The sequence below is a fragment of the Hemitrygon akajei genome, chromosome 9 (assembly GCF_048418815.1).
Source record: "Hemitrygon akajei chromosome 9, sHemAka1.3, whole genome shotgun sequence".
In the NCBI taxonomy this organism is placed as follows: domain Eukaryota; kingdom Metazoa; phylum Chordata; class Chondrichthyes; order Myliobatiformes; family Dasyatidae; genus Hemitrygon; species Hemitrygon akajei.
In genome coordinates this window covers 143,096,545-143,112,976 of record NC_133132.1, presented here as the reverse complement: position 1 = coordinate 143,112,976, position 16,432 = coordinate 143,096,545, and the positions used below count along the sequence as shown (strand labels likewise).

Below are 16,432 nucleotides of genomic sequence, written 5' to 3'. Positions count from 1 at the left end.
GAATAGCCCATAGCCGAGATAATGTTCAGATAATGGCCAACACCAGGGAGTTCTGCTTTCATTTTGACCACTCACTGCAGTTGAATGAAGTGGGCAAAACAAGAGCAAAAAATACATCCTGTATAAAATGGCCAACCTGAAGATTTTTACTTTAGTCCACGGAAGGCAGTCAAAGTGCGGTACTAAGTATGTTCTTCCCACTTCTAGTTGGCAATTCATGCCAGCTTTCTTTGCTCTTATATCACAGCAATTCTAAGGTGCTCTTTTTCACCATAAACCCTGGTTAGGACTGGGTCAGCCCCTCTCTTTCCACCAGCCCATGTCCCCTCTCCTTCTACCCTCTCAATCCATTATAGATCACATGTCTACCTCCCTTCTTTCCAGTTGATATGTCCATAGAATCACAGTCCATTCATTCACGGAGTCTCTGTCAGCTCTACGTAATGTTTTGTAACTCCAAAACATAAAACAAATGGAAAAGCACAGAGCTAGGGATAGCCTGTCTACTTTGTTCTTAATTTAGTGAGCTGCCCACATGTGACATGGGGATGTAAAGACATGAGCCATTCACGTACTTCTTACATATAACTGGTTATGAATTATGTAATCAACAAAGAATGCTTAATCAAACAATACAGTATATTTACAATATTACTAAAATATTGTTGTAATATTAAATACGCAACACTCCTTCCGTTAGCTATAAACGCCAACTCAATATAGAATGCATCTCAACTATATACATTGTATACTGTATAATACAGCTACTACATCTATATCATAGTGCATTTAAAGTTGTCCCATTCAGGCTTAAATATTTAATCACTGTGGAGGATTTCTTACTCTTGTGGGATGATGTATTTCCTGACCAAGTTGGGGGGGGGGGGGGGGTCACTGCTCAGCTGGTGACAATTGTGGCTGTGAAACAATCTCATGTTCTCGGGCCTCCTCCATAGTGGTGGTAGGAGTTGACTCTGGGAGTGCAGGAAGAAATTCTGACAGCTCTGGACACCTTTCTTCTCCAACAGTTGGCTATGCTCTACTCAGCTGATTGATGTGTCATCTCCAGATGACATCAGAGACACAATCTCCACTGTGCAGGAGAGTAATCCAGTTCTGTCCTCAACCTTGCCAAGTACCCACTTGCGATCAACTCTGAAGTCCCTCTCTAGGACTGCTTGTCCGAGAGTGAAACATCCAAATTGCTTGTTTGAGGAGCCCTCAATTTGTCACAACTGTTTCTCCTTCTGCGGTTGGGTCTGAGGAGATTCAAGCAGGAATGCAAGGGATGACTCAGGAACAGCACAGCTGGTGAGTTGCTAGCTGTGGAGTGTGCTGCATTGTGATATGAAGGGAGGAAATTGGCATCTTTCTGACTCGTCGTCAGTGTAGTGTGTTCGGCTCATTGTGTGTACTTGAGACTTTGGACAAACCTTTCCGCCAAACCATTTGCATCAGGGTGGCACGGTGCAGATGGAATATGTCTTCTTCTATTCAGTTTTCAGGAATTAAGGAAACTGTTTCGCAACAAATTGTGGTTCATTGTTACTGACGAACCCAGAATCAAGACCTCTCTGTCAATCTGTGTATAATGCTCCTCTGCAGCAGTAAGGGATCATGATGCAAAGGCAATGGGCACTCACCTCCATCGCTCATAACATGTGAAATTAACCTATACCATACGGCCAGGCATCAGGTAAGCTTTACTGGACAAGGTGGATCATAATGTGCAAGTACAGTGTCTGACGTCACCACGTCACACAGCTTTGTCCATTGCCAGTTCTTCCATATCTGTAGTAATGATTTCAAGGAGGGGAACATTATAGCCATGTTTGTAATTGACAAATCCTAAAAAGGACTGCAACTGTGACACGTCCTTTGGCCTTGGGGCATCCTCCACTGCTTGAATTTTCTCAGCACACTTGTGTAAAGCTTGTGCGTCAATGGTGTGACCACAGCAAGTGATGCTTGATTTAAAGAATTCACACTTGCGTCATGCTCTGAACCCAGAATCTTCTCATATTTTTAACACCGTCTTGAGATTTTGGAGATGTTCCTTGTGATCCTAACCAGTAACAATGATGTCATCCGGGTAACACTGAGTGGCTGGACAGCCTTGCAGTACCTGGTCTATACCTTTCTGCAAGAGTGCAGGTGTGGATGCTGCTCCAAAAATAAGCCGATTATAGTGATAAACCCTCTTGTAAGTGTTTGTGGACTCTTCTTCCATTTCCATCCATAGGTAGGCCTCAGTCCACTTTCAAGTCCACTTTGCTGAAGTGTTTGCCTCCAAAAAGGTTTGCAAAGATATCCTCTATCCTCGCAAAGGATATTGATCTGCTTTCAGTAATGAGTCAATGGTGTCCTTAAAATCACACAAATCCTGACAGACCCATCCTTCTTGGCCACTGGGACCATTGGCATTCTTGGAGAGAATCTTGCAAAGAATTTCTTGAGCCTCCATGCTATCTAGTTCACTGACTATTTTATCATGGATAATATAAGGAACTGGTCGGGCTTTGTAAAACTTGGGTTTGGCATTTTTCATATTAACACTATTTTACCCTTGATATGTTTGAGTTTTTCAATGCCATCTTCGATCACTGCTGTAGCATCATCCAGTACCTTTCTTAATTTCCTTTAGTTGACTCTATTGCAGGGAATGCGGCATGCAAATGGCAGATATCTCCAGTCAAGTTGTCGTCATCTCAGCCAATCATGGCCCCACGTTGGGCCCCCTGTCTTTACCACATAAAATCTTAATGTGGCTTATTGGCTGTTGTATCCCACTTTTCTGAATGCCATTCTCACAGGAATTATTTTTTCTCCAGTATAAGTTCTTAGCTGGAAACCTACAGGTTTCAGTTCATTATCTTTAAAATACCGTTGAAACTCATTTTGTGGAATGACTGAAACAGCCGAGCCAGAGTCCAATTTCATTTTAATTAATTTGACGTTCACTTCCAGAGTAAGCCATAAACAGGTAGCCCTGTTAATTTTCACATTCTAAGTCTCAAGGCCACTCGGTGTCACTCCCATCTTCATCAGATTTTTCACCAAAGCGTGCCGATTGGTGCTCTTTTTGAATCTGCAGCTTGACTTTTTATCCTTCTCCCTTCTCTGTACAGACCGTTTATTTTTGCCTGTCCAACCTACTCTACTTTGTCCTACTTTGTTGCATTTTCTGCAAATTTTACCCTTAAACCTGCATTAGCCTGATGTATGTGAGCCCCTGCCATAATGGTAACACAATTTGTCTGGCCAAAGAGGTTTCTTTGTAGACGTTGCAAGTGCATTCACACTCACTTCCATTCCTGACTGCAACTTAATTGCATCTCTGGCTACGCTTTCCATTCATACGCTGATTTCAACTGCTTTTCTAAATGAAAGTTGTGCCTCAGTTAGGACAACAACACACACAAAATGCTGGTAGAACACAGCAGGCTAGGCAGCATCTATAGGGAGAAGCGATGTCGACGTTTCAGACCGGACTCGGCCCGAAACGTCGACATTGCTTCTCCCTATAGATGCTGCCTAGCCTGCTGTGTTCTACCAGCATTTTGTGTGTGTTGTTGTTTGAATTTCCAGCATCTGCAGATTTCCTCATGTTTGCCTCAGTTAGGAACCATTTTTGTATGTTTTCTTGTAAGATTCCACAAACTAAATTATCCCTCAGTGTATCATTAAGCCCATCAGTGAATACTCAGACAATCTCTTCGATTCAGTCATGTATGCTGAAATAGACTCCCTTTCCATTTGATTCCACTTAGGAAACCTGCAATCAACAATGGTTTCGGTTCTAAATCTTCCTGTATTACTTTCATAGTATTAGCAAAGCTTATTTTGACTGGTTTGGTTGGAGCAGTCAAACTTCTAAGCAAACTGTATTCATTTCCACCTATTATACTCAGCAAAATTGGCACTGTCTTTGCATTGGCTGTTTCATTTGCTTTAAAATTCTGCTCAATTTGTTCAGTATACAATAACCAGTTATCTGTAGTGCAATCAAACACATCTATCTTTCTGATGTAGACAGCCATTTCTGTTTTGTTAAATTTATTATTATCACCCGATACCCACTGTTTATGGAACCATGAATTTCAACCATTTTTTACCTTTTTCTAACTCAAACATCTCGCTGCGCATCCAAAAAAAAGTCTCACGTTTTTCTTTTTAACTCAAACGTATTACTCTCCCCCTTCCATAGAAAATACTTGCCGCACTTCAACAGGTAGGTAGTCATCTCGGATTCATTTTAAAACTACCTCATCACCACTTTTATGATTTGTAACTCCAAAACATAAAAGTAATCAAAAGAAAAACACGGAGTCAGGGATGACGTGTCTACTTCATTCTTACTTCAGTGAGGCATGCACATATGACTTCCTGGCATAATGATGTGTGCCATTCACTTACTTCTTACATGAATTATGTAAACAACAAAGAATGCTTAATCAAGCAATATATTTACAATATTACTCAAGTATTACTGAAATATTAAGTACACAACAACCTACAGCTTGTATAGAGCAACTTCCACCTATCTCCCCCATATCTGGCCTCCAGCCCGTTCTTCATCCTCTGCTCTGTCAGTCCTGAGTGCCATTTTAAGTTTCTGTCTCCTGGTGTCCAGGACAGTGAGTAGTGCCTCAAACTACGGAATATAAATCTTGACTGCAGAGGAATTCCTACCCAGTGTGTGCTCTGTGGTATTTAATCCTCGGAGCAGTGGCAGGCGGGGGAAAGATGGGTGCTGAGGTGAAGAACTGGAGGAATGGAAACAAAACCAGTTCTGCAGGCAGAGAAAGCCTGATTTGACAAACAGGCACTGACTCGCTGCTAGCCAACTGCCTGTGCTGTAGTATTGTACCACTATGCAGTGTCCAGTTGCCATAGCAACATTAATGTCATTTCATGGTGTGCTACACTTAGAGTTTAAATACCCCCTTTAAAAGCCAATCAACACTGTTACTATAAGATGACAGTTGGGAAAAGACACTATGCCATAGAGAGTTTAGGAGCTGCCATGAACGAAGGGCAGTTGGATTTTTAAATTAATTTTTTTGAAATGACGATATCAAAGACAGAACATTGTTGTCAGTACGACATGCTAAAAAAATACAATTCATTATCTCCAGCATTTGCTATAACAAAGGGGGAGATTTAGATGATTTTGTGGTTTTGCTCCTTGCTATTTCATAGACAAAAGACAAACACAACAAATAAATTTACATTGAAGAAATATTATTTTGATGACACTGGCTTCTGTAAATATCTTTCAGCAAAACACAGCTAAAAATTGCTTTTCATTGAAACATAAAAATTAAAATTTAGCCAAAGGTTTTTAGCTGGAGTAAAATGATATCAGTACAAACTGTAACACACCATGGCATGACATTTAACTGATGTTCTTCAACGTGATTTTTCATTAAGCACAATTGCCACACAGACTTGCCTTCCCAGTTTCACTGCAGGCAATGAGCTTGTTCCAGCATTATGAAATTATCTCTAAGAGCCACAACTTACAGAATGGCCATGGTCACATGCAATGTTTCAGATTTGCTAAAGGTTCCCGATGCAAATGCAGAGACCGCCATGAAAAGGCCGTCAATGTCATGATTTTGTATTATTGTTGGCGGTGCCTTTTTCAAACTGGAGCTTCGATTTCTCCAGGGTCTCTGTGGCTGTGACCGCTGTTGAAGCAGTCGAGCAGCAGCCAGTGAGAGCATTACAATCACAGGAGGCAATCTGAAGAAGTCATGGCAAAAAAAAAATAGCAACAATGTCAAAGACAGGAACAAGGAGAGAAGAGAAAAAATAAGAAGCACCCCAGGAAAAAGAAATATATGACACAACACAGGAGGGGAGAGAAAACCTAGAACATTAGAGGCCAAGAGAATTAATCATCACCACTGAAGGTAGTGCTATGGTCATATTCTCTCAGTTCTTCCCTGGACATACGGCTTTGGTCAACTTTGCTGATCGCAAATGAATGAAACAAAAATAAATATAAAATATAGAAAAGGAAATTCTAGTCTACAGGATCTGAAAGCAATGAGGGCAACCTTGAGAGATTTCAACTTAATCTTTATTGCAATCTTGCCCAGACTGTCTGGGGCTTGAGGCCACCTCTGCAGTGCTCACAAGGTGGTGCCTATAACTCTTATTAAATACTACCTGGGTCTGAGATGCATCATGATCAATCCTGGACATCGCATATTGGCAAGCGTGTTATAGGCGCAGTGGTGGTGCAGAGACTGCAGTGGCTCAGAGGCAGAATTTCAGTTAAGCGGTGTGAATGGATTTGACAAACCTCTTCTCCTTGGAGCAGAAGAAGTTGAGAGAAAACTTGTTATTTGTATTCAAAACCATAAGTGAGCATCAGACAGTTGAAAGAAGAACTAGCTTCCACTCCTTCCATCCATGCCAAGAGTTAGTGACCAGGAATACCGATTTAAGATCATTGACAACACAACCTCAGGGTACACCAGGAAATGGATCAAAGATTATAAATTGGATTTACTTGTCATCTGTATGTCAATACATCAAAACCTATAAGTGAAATGCGACATTTATGTCAATGACCAACACAGTTGAAGATGTGCTGGGGGCAGCCTGCAAGTGTTGCCATGGTGCCAATGCCAACATAGCAGCTCTACAACTTACTAACCCATAAGTCTTTCAAATATGGGAGGAAACCAGAGAAACCCATGCGGTTATGGGGAGAACTCTTTACAGGCAGCGACGAGAATTGAACCCTGATCACTAGCAATATAAAGAATTACACTAACTGCTACATTACCATGCCCCTACCATGCTACCATCTTGAAATCATGGTTGAAAAGGAGGATCAAACAGATTATGCAGCTGTAACATTCAAGTGGGAATTAGATAAGTAATTGATGGAAATTGTTATCAGGGCTGTGGGGAAAGAGGACAGGATTGACTGGGTGGATGGAATGAAAAAATGACAAACACACAGGTAGCATCTTTCAACGGTGTATCGTATTGACTGAAATAGCACTGCTTGCAACAATACAACCAAATGATTAGCCTGGAGCAGCTGTTTTTAAAATCGTTATGATGTTCTTCACCTTGTTTAGTTACCGCTGGTTATTACAAGGGAACTTTGTAGAGCTCTTTCCTACAGTATATTGGCTTAAAAATGTTCTACCTCTTTACTTTGTACCAGGACTGTGATGATTCAGCTTGCAATTTGAATGGCTGGGATCAGTTTGATTCATCAGTTACTTTGATCATTTGTTCATATGTATTTTCTTCAGCACAATCTCCTTTCATTTGAACTTGTGTTTTAGAAATCCCAGCTCCCAGTTCTCATTGTCCATGACTTAAACAGCAGCAAAGCACTAATCACTTGGGCCTCAACAACTTTTGATTCTGTAAATGCTTGGACAATTGCTGATATCTAGGACAAGTTGGCCTGGTGAATCTGACTACTTGCTCCACTGCTGAACTCTCCAGTGAGTCTGGTGTTGGAGCACTAAGGAGAGAGGTTAAACACAAAGTTCAGATTAACCCCAGGAATGGTGGGAAAACAAATGGGAACTTGGTTGCTGACATTGTAGAGTACAGTACGTTTTTAATTATTTTGTTTAATATTAATTATTTATTAATATTTAAAGATTTTAAATAAATATTTTAAATAACTATATTTTCTAAATTTTTAGATATATGTAAATAGCTTTTAATGGTCTATGACTGAAAGACCTTTGAAATCAGATTGCAAGCCCTTGTCATAAACTGGAGCCAAAAAAACTGCTGGAGAAACACAGCAAGTCAGGCAGCATATGTGGGCAAAGTGCATTGTCTTTCTTTCTTTTTCAATCTTTTTATTAAATTTTCAAAAACAAATACATAGCAGTCATAATAATACAAAGGGAGTGGGAGTACATTGTTGGTAATTAATACGCGTGAGTAGAAACTTTGAGTATCACCAATATAATTGACCTCCCAAACTCTTAATATAGACAAAATACAAAGAAATAAAAAGATTGGAAAAAAAACCCCAAATGAAAAATCAAAAACAAAGTAAACTAAACTAAACTAAAACTAAATTAAACAAAGCTGGGCTATTCCATTATATCGGATAAAGTCATTAATGTCGTCAACTCTGTTCCTCTACTCAAATTAATAAATAATATAAAGGAATCGGAGAAGGGAAAATTACATTCTATGAAAGTATTGAATAAACAGCCTCCAAGTTTCCTCAAATTTAACCGAGGGATCAAAGGTACCACTTCTAATTTTTTCTAAGTTTAAACAGGATATGGTTTGGGAAAACCATTGAGATGTAGTTGGGGGATTCATCGCTTTCCAATTCAATAGAATAGATCTTCTAGCCATTAAAGTAGCAAATGCTACATCCGCCGAGCTGAAGAGGGCAGATCACCCATTGGTAAACCGAAAATTGCAGTAATAGGGTGAGGTTGTAAATCATTGTCAACATTATGTGAAAAGACAATGCATCAGGACGGGGAATATTTAGGGGTATAACTCCACCAAAGTGCTGACGGCAGAGTGGGGAAAAGCAAGAGGAAGCTCACCTGCTAATTCTTTTTAATTTATTTTGCATTAAAAATATCCAATTTGGTAAAACATGATTGTGTATGTACCCAAGGAAACAAAACTTCTCAACAGGAGTTAACCAAACTGAAAACTCTCAGAAAATGTGTCAACCGTGGCTCCAAAACTATCTCTAGTTTTTCATTGATTCTATTCTATTTCTTTGTTTGAGTATCTACAAGAAACTGAATATCAGGGTAGTATATGGTGACATATATGTACCTTGATGATAAATTTACTTTGAACATTGAACTCCATGGCCAGGAAGGTCCAATATCCATCTTAGAGATATGAGCTCTTGAAGCTAGCTGAGAAACTTGATCTGCAATCTTTGAACTAAGTTGTTACTCCAAAGCTCTCTCTCTGGATCAGGTCCAAGTCGTTCACCTCAAGGTTCTCCCCCCACTCATCTAAGTCAATGCTGATCCTTAACTGTACTCTTTTATCCACCTGTGTTGCTTACCTCAGGACATTATTTGAGAAATTCTGGAAGCTTTCCCTGAGATCATCCTCAACATTTATCTCCCAGCCAATACTGGTAATTCAGATTATCTTGCATTAAGTCATTGTTGTTTGTGGGATCTTATTCAACTCATAGTAGTTATAGTAAACCAGGTACTGCTCAAAACTATGGCAGACAGAGCTCGATGAGGCCAAGTTAACTTTCAACCTGACAAAAATAATTCAAATTATTTACCTAATGAAGGATCTGTGAAGGATTTAGATTCTGAGTATACAGCTTTGGTACTCATTCATGAGATGTGTTTCAGGTGAGGTTCATTCCATTTTGCCTCCATTTTGCTGGTTATTTTCAGAAGGCAGTTTAGACTTAACAATATTTTTGTAGGACTCGATTACATGCAGGACTAATTCAGAGAAGGATGACACTTTTTATGGATATTAGTGAATTAGATGGGCAATGGTGGTGATCTATCTGCCAATAATTTTGTGGTGACCATTACTGATTGAAGCTTTTTATTCCTGATGTATTTGATTGCTTGAGTTTAAACTCCTCAGCTACTCAAATGGGATTCAAATTCTAGATCAATAGTGTAGGCCTCTGGGTGCGTTCCATAAACTTAGTCTGTAATATCGCAGTCAGCCCACAGATACAAAATGTTGGCTTTATCTCAGGAGATGGAATTTAAAACATGAGAAAGTAGTGCTTCAGTAGAACAGAACTTGAGTCAGACTCCACCTGGGGCATTTTATTCAGAGTGGTGCCAACTCCCTGCTGCCTAACTGCCAAGCTCTTGTGAACTTCAGGTTTTTGGCATCTGCAGGATTTGCATTCTCTTGTTGAAGTCATATTGACTTTAGCATCATAATAATAATAATAATAACAATAATAAAAAAAATACTTCATTGATCCTGAGTGGAAAGTTTTTTCGTTACAGCAGCAACATTTAAAAACACACTTAGCGGTGCGCAGACTTAACTAACAATAAAGTGCAGATTAATAATATACACAATAGTGTACCAATATGCAATAAAGTACAATAATGTGCAATAATAACATATGAAATAATAAAACAGAGACTATTGTACTATGATGTATGTTCTCCTGTCGCACAGAGATGAACAGTTGTATATGCTTATTGCATTTGGTAGGAAAGATTTTCTGTAACGTTCCTTGTGATGGTGGAACTGAATGAGTCTGTTCATAAGGGTGCTCCACTGCTTATTCCCTAGATCATGAAGGGGATGTGCCTGATTGTCCATAATGGATAACAGTTTGTTTAGTGACCTCCTGTTGCTTCTGGAAGGCTTATAGTATTGCAAAGGATGCCTGTCATCCTGACCATTTCGTTTTCTCTCTTCTATTTTCTAGGAGAAGATAGAGGAAAAAGTCACAGGACCAGACTCAAGCACAGTCTCTTCCACACTGTTATCAGACATCCAATCACTTCTTCCACATTCCCTTCTCGGTGGTGCTGTTAGTCCTTTCTCTTCCATTATTGTCACTTTAGCATTTCTTCTTTCACTACTTCAGGTCCCACTGCCGAACATTGCTCCAATCCATTGTTTTTGTTCTCAGCTCTGTATTCATTGATATGCTTTTTATTACCGTTTATACTGTTAACTCTGTGAACTTCATGAATGCAGGAGATTCATTGCACTCTGGTGTGCATGGCAATAATCTAATCTTCACCAGGTAACCAGGCCTTAAACAGTTTTGGTAACAAGATTATTTAGGCCTAGTTTTATATTCCATAAAGTTTAACAAGTTGGGAGAGGGAGGAAGGCGGAAGCAAGGTATTGATACAGATTAATGGAATGAACAACATAAATTCATGGAAACTATTTCATCTGCTGAGAGCATTCAGAATAAAGAGGTACACTGTTAATTTTAAAAACACCTGTAAGATCAGGAAGGACTTTTACCTACAAAGAGAAATCCAATTTTGCAACTTATTCTCCAGAACACTGTGGCTGTTGGTTCAAATAAGACTTTCAAGATCCAGACTGGTCAGTTTGGAGGAACAGAAGCAGCTTGAGGTACAGATGTTCTTTCAGAATATTGGACCATGCTTGAGAAACAAAATGTTTCCTAAATCAATGTGCTTCCGAGTCCTTATGGTAGTTGTGTTTCACCAGCTGGGACAATGAGAACCCTTTCAGTATGAACCCGACCTGGAACATCTAGTGATCATGTGTGGTTCATTTTATCTGTTGTGGGAGTTGGAAGGTTTGAACCAGGCCAGCTTGAAAAAGTCCCTAAATACTTATCACCAACATATCACTTGCAGAACCAGAGGAGCCAACACAGTGGAATACTGTTATACCATCATGAAGTATGTTTACTGTGCCATCTCACACCCACACATTGGAAGGTCTGATACTTGGCTGTACTTCTACTCCCTGAGAATTGACAGAAACTGAGGATCGCAGCACCAGTAGAGAGGACCAAGAGGGTATAGCCAAGGGAGGCAGAGAAGCACTTACAGGACTGCTTGTGTTGGTGGACTGGACATCTTCGAGTCGGAATGAATACGCCACAGTTGTCACTGGCTTCATTAAAACCTGTGTGGATGAGTGTGTGCCTAAGAGAGCATACTATACATACCCGAATCATAAGCTGTGGATGACCCAGGAGACCGATAGTGTGCTGAAGGCCAGGTCTGATGATCCAGATCTGTACAAGAAAGCCAGGTATGACCTATGGAGGGCTACCTCATGAGCAAAGGAACTATTCCAGTTGAGGTTGGAGGTGGAAATGGATGCATATCAACTCTGGCAGGGTTTGCAGACCATTATGTCCTACAAGGTGAAACCTAACATCATGAATAGCTGTGATGCTTCACTCCCAGATGAACTCAAAGCCTTTTATGCATGGTTTGATAGGAAGAATAATACTATGGATCCCTGCAGCATCCAGTGACCCAGTGATCTCTGTCTCAGAGGCAGACATCAGAATGTCTTTCAGGAGGGTGAACCCTTGCAAGACAGGCCTCAATAGTGGCCTGATAACTTCATAAGCCACAAAATAACCTCATAGTTCCCACACCCGGCACCTCCCATTTCTACCTCCTACCCAAGATCCACAGACCTGCTTGTCCAGGTAGACCCACTGTTGCAACTTCTTCCTGCCCCATTGAACACATACCTGCATACCTCAAATCTGTTTTACCCCCTGGTTCAGTTCCTTCCCACCTACATCCGTGACACCTCTCATGCTCTGGATCTCTTCAATGATTTCAAGTTCCCTGCCCTGATCATCATATTCTCACTATGGATGTCCAGTCCCTATACAAGTCTATCCCCAATCAGGAAGGCCTCAAAGCTCTCCATTTCCTTCTGGACACTGGACCCAACCAGTTTCCCTCCACCACTCTCTTCCATCACTCTTAATAATTTACTCTTCACTTTGTCCTCACTCTTAATAATTTCTCCTTTGGCTCCTCCCACCTCCTTCAAACAAAAGGTTAGCTATGGGCACTCACATAGGTCCCAGCTATGCCTGTCTTTTTGTCGGCTACGTGGAACAGTCTATGTTCCAAGCCGACACTGGCATCACTCCCCAACTTTTCCTACGCTACATCGATATCTGCACTGGTGCTTCTTCCTGCACCCATGCGGACCTCATCAACATTGCCTCCAGCTTCCAGCCTGCCCTCAGATTTACCAGGACCATTTCCAACACCTCCTTCCCCTTTCTCGATTTCTCTATCACTATCTTTGGAGACACCTTATGTACTGATGTTTATTATAAATCCACGGACTCTCACAGCTACCTGGACTATACCTCTTACCACCCTGTTACTTTTAAAAGTCCATTTTTCAATTCCCTTCTCTCAATTCCTCCGTCTCCACTGCTTCTGTTCTAAGGTAGAGGCTTTTCATTCCAGAACGAAGGAGATATCCTCCATTTTCAAAGAAAGGGACTTCCCTTCCTCCACCACCAACACTGCCCTCAACCACATCTCTTCCATTTCACGCGTGTCTGTTCTCACCCCCATCCTCCCTCCACCCTACCAGGGATAGGGTTCCTCTTGTCCTCACCTACCACCCCAACAGTCTCTGCGTCCAGCACATAATTCTCCATAACTTCTGCCATCTCCAACAGGATCCCACCACCAAGTACAACTTTCCCTCCCCCCCACTTTCTGCTTTTCACAGTGATCACTCCCTACATGACTCCCTTGTCCTTTCATTCCTCCCCACTGATCTACCTCCTGCACTAATCCTTGAATGCAGAACAAGTGCCGCACCTGTCCCAACTTCCACCCTATCCCTCACTACCATTCGGGGGCCCAAACAGTCCTTCCAGATAAGGCAACCCTTCACCTGTGAGTCTGTTGGAGTCAGATACTGTGTCCGGTGCTCCCGGTGTGGCCTCCTGTATATCAGTGAGACCCGACATAGATCGGGAGACCGCTTCACCGAGCATCTACGCTCCATCCACCGGAAAAAGCCGGATCTCCCAGTGGCCACCCGGTTTAATTCCACTTCCCATTCCCATTCCAATATGTCCATCCATGGCCTCCCCTACTGTCACAATGAGGCCACTCTCAGGTCAGAGGAACAACACCTTATATTCCATCTGGATAGCTTCCAACCTGATGGCATGAACACTGATTTCTCAAACTTCCAGTAAAGCTCCCCCCCCCCCCTCCACCACTCTCCATCCCCTTTTCTCTCTCTCGCTTTATCTCCTTGCTATGCCCATCACCTCCCTCTGGTGCTCCTCCCCCATTTTCTTTCTTCCAAGGCCTTCTGTCATCTCCTATTAGATTGCCTCTTTTCCAACCCTGTACCTCTTTCATCAATCAACTTCCCAGCTCTTTACTTCACCCCTTCCCCTCCCGGTCTCACCTATCACCTTTCGTTTCTCCCTCCCCTGCGCCCCCCCCCCCCCACCTTTTAACTCTACCCCTCATCTTTTTTTTTCTTTCAGTCCTGCTGAGGGGCCTCAGCCCGAAATGCTGACTGTACTCTTCAATGGCTGCTGCCTGGCCTGCTGGGTTGCCCCGGTAGCGTACCTGGCAGGGTTCTGAAAACCTGTGCCAACCCATTGTGCTCATAGACACTTTCAGTCTCTCATTGCCAGTACCCACAAGGACCAGGGTGAGCTGCCTGAATGACTATCTCACATGTAGCACTCACATCTATGGTCCTGAGAGGTGGGTTATGGTTAGAATCAACTCCTGCCTAGGCAAGAACCTGGACCCGTTGCAATTTGCCTATCACCACTATAGGGTCTACGGTGGATATGATTGCACAGGATTTTCACGTAGACTTGGATCACCTAGACAATAGTAACACTTACATCAGGCTGCTGCTTATTGACTACAGCTCAGTGCTTAACACAATTGCTTCTACAGTTCTGATCAAAAAGCTCCAAAACTTGGCTCTCTGCAACTGGATCCTCGGCTTCCTCACCGGAAGACCGCAGTCTGTGAGGTTCAGAAATAACGTCTCCGCCTCCGTGGCGCACCTCAAGGACGTGTGCTGAGCCCACTGCTCTACTCTCCTTGCACTTGCAACTGTGTGCCGAGACACAGCTCAAATGCATCTATAAATGTGCTGAACATACAACAGTCATTGGCAGAGTTACAGATGGCAATGGGAAGATGTACAGAAGTGAGAGAGACCAGCCGCTTGAGTGGTATTGCAGCAACAACCTTCTACTCAACGTCAGCTGAGACCCAAAGAATTGATTGTGAACTTCAGAAAGGACAAGGTGAGGGAAATCCTCATTGGGAGATCAGAAGTGGACAGAGTGAGCAATTTCAGGTTCCTGGGTATTAAAGTCTCTGAGGATTTATACTGGGCCCAACATATCAGTTACAAGGAAAGCAAGACAGCAGCTATATTTCATCAGGAGTTTCAGGAGATTTGATATGTCACCAAAGGCACTCACAGATTTCTATAGATGTACCGTGGAAAGCATTCTAACTGGCTGCATCACTGTCTGGCATGGGGAGTGGGTTACAGTCCAGGTTAAAATAAGCTACAGAAAGTTGTGAACGCAGTCAGCTCTGTCAATGGGCACCGGCCTCCCCAGCATCCAGCTCATCCTCAAAGTGTGATGCTTCAAAAAGGCAGCATCCATCATTAAGGACTCCCTCCACCCAGGACATGCCCTCTTCTCATTGCTACCATCAGGGAGGAGGTACAGGAGCCTGAAGGTACACACTCAATGTTTCAGGAACAGCTTCCTCCTCTCTGCCATCAGATTTCTGAATGGACACTGAACCCATAAACACTCCCTCACTATTCCTCTTTTGCAGTACTTATTTAATTTAACTTTTTAAATGTATATATACTTCTTGTCGTAATTTATAGTTATTATTACTTATTGCAATGAACTGCTGCTGCATAACAACAGATTTCATGACATATGCTGGTGGTATTAAAACTGATTCTGACTGATATATAAGCAGAACATATTCATTTTAGCTTAATAATATCTGCTTTGTAGCACTCAACACTTTTTGTACCAAATGAAGATAAAAGTTACTTCATTTGTCACCTGTCCATCAAAGCATTGAAACACACAGTGCTATTCATCATTTTGTTTCACACCACGAAGAACACAGTCTGAGCATTGCGCTGGGTGTCAGCATGCATCTCGCATTAACAGAACATACCCACAATTTACTAATCTTAAGTCATACATCTTCAGAACATGGGAGAATACCAGAGCACCTAGATGAAACCTATTGGTCACTGGGAAAATGTCCAAAGTCCCTACAGACAGTGGCAGCAATTGAACCGTGATCAGTAATTGCTGGCACTGTAAAGCATTGCGCTAAAAGGAATGGGAAGAGTCAGAGGCTAGAGAATATCCATGTGGCTGTCCCCCTTGACAATAAGTACTCCTGTTTGAGTACTGTTGGGAGGGGACAGCCTACCTGGGGGAAGCAGCAGTGGTCGTGCCTCTGGCACAGAGTCTGGCCCTGTGGATCAGAAGGGTAGGGAAAGGAAGAGGAAGGCAGTAGTGATAGGGGACTCTATAGTTAGGGGGATAGACAGGCGATTCTGTGGATACAGAAAAGAAACACAGATGGTAGTTTGCCTCACAGGTGCCAGGGTCCGGGATGTTTCTGATCGCATCCACGATATCCTGAAGAGGGAAGGAGAATAGCCAGAGGTTGTGGTACATATTGGTACCAACGACATAGGCAGGAAAAGGGAGGAGGTCCTGAAAACAGACTAGAGAGAGTTAGGAGGGAAGTTGAGAAGCAGGACCGCAAAGGTAGTAATCTCGGGATTACTGCCTGTGACACGTGACAGTGAGTATAGGAAGAGAATGAGGTGGAGGATAAATGCGTGACTGAGGGATTGGAGTGGGGGCAGGGATTCAGATTTCGGGATCATTGGGACCTCTTTTGGGGCAGGGGTG

The 16,432-nt window shown here is 42.2% G+C and overlaps 1 protein-coding gene across 2 annotated transcripts in view; it reads right to left on the bottom strand.

Moving 5' to 3' along the window:
• The window catches only part of xkr6b (XK, Kell blood group complex subunit-related family, member 6b), a 461,182-nt gene that overhangs the window by 253,144 nt on the left and 191,606 nt on the right, over nucleotides 1-16,432 (bottom strand). The window contains exon 5 of one of the 2 annotated variants that reach the window (XM_073057170.1): nucleotides 15,921-15,941. The exons of the other annotated variant lie outside the window; for it this stretch is intronic. Within the exon in view, the coding sequence (XP_072913271.1) occupies nucleotides 15,921-15,941 (21 nt within the window). The remainder of the gene's footprint in view (nucleotides 1-15,920; nucleotides 15,942-16,432) is intronic. 2 annotated transcript variants of the gene reach the window in all.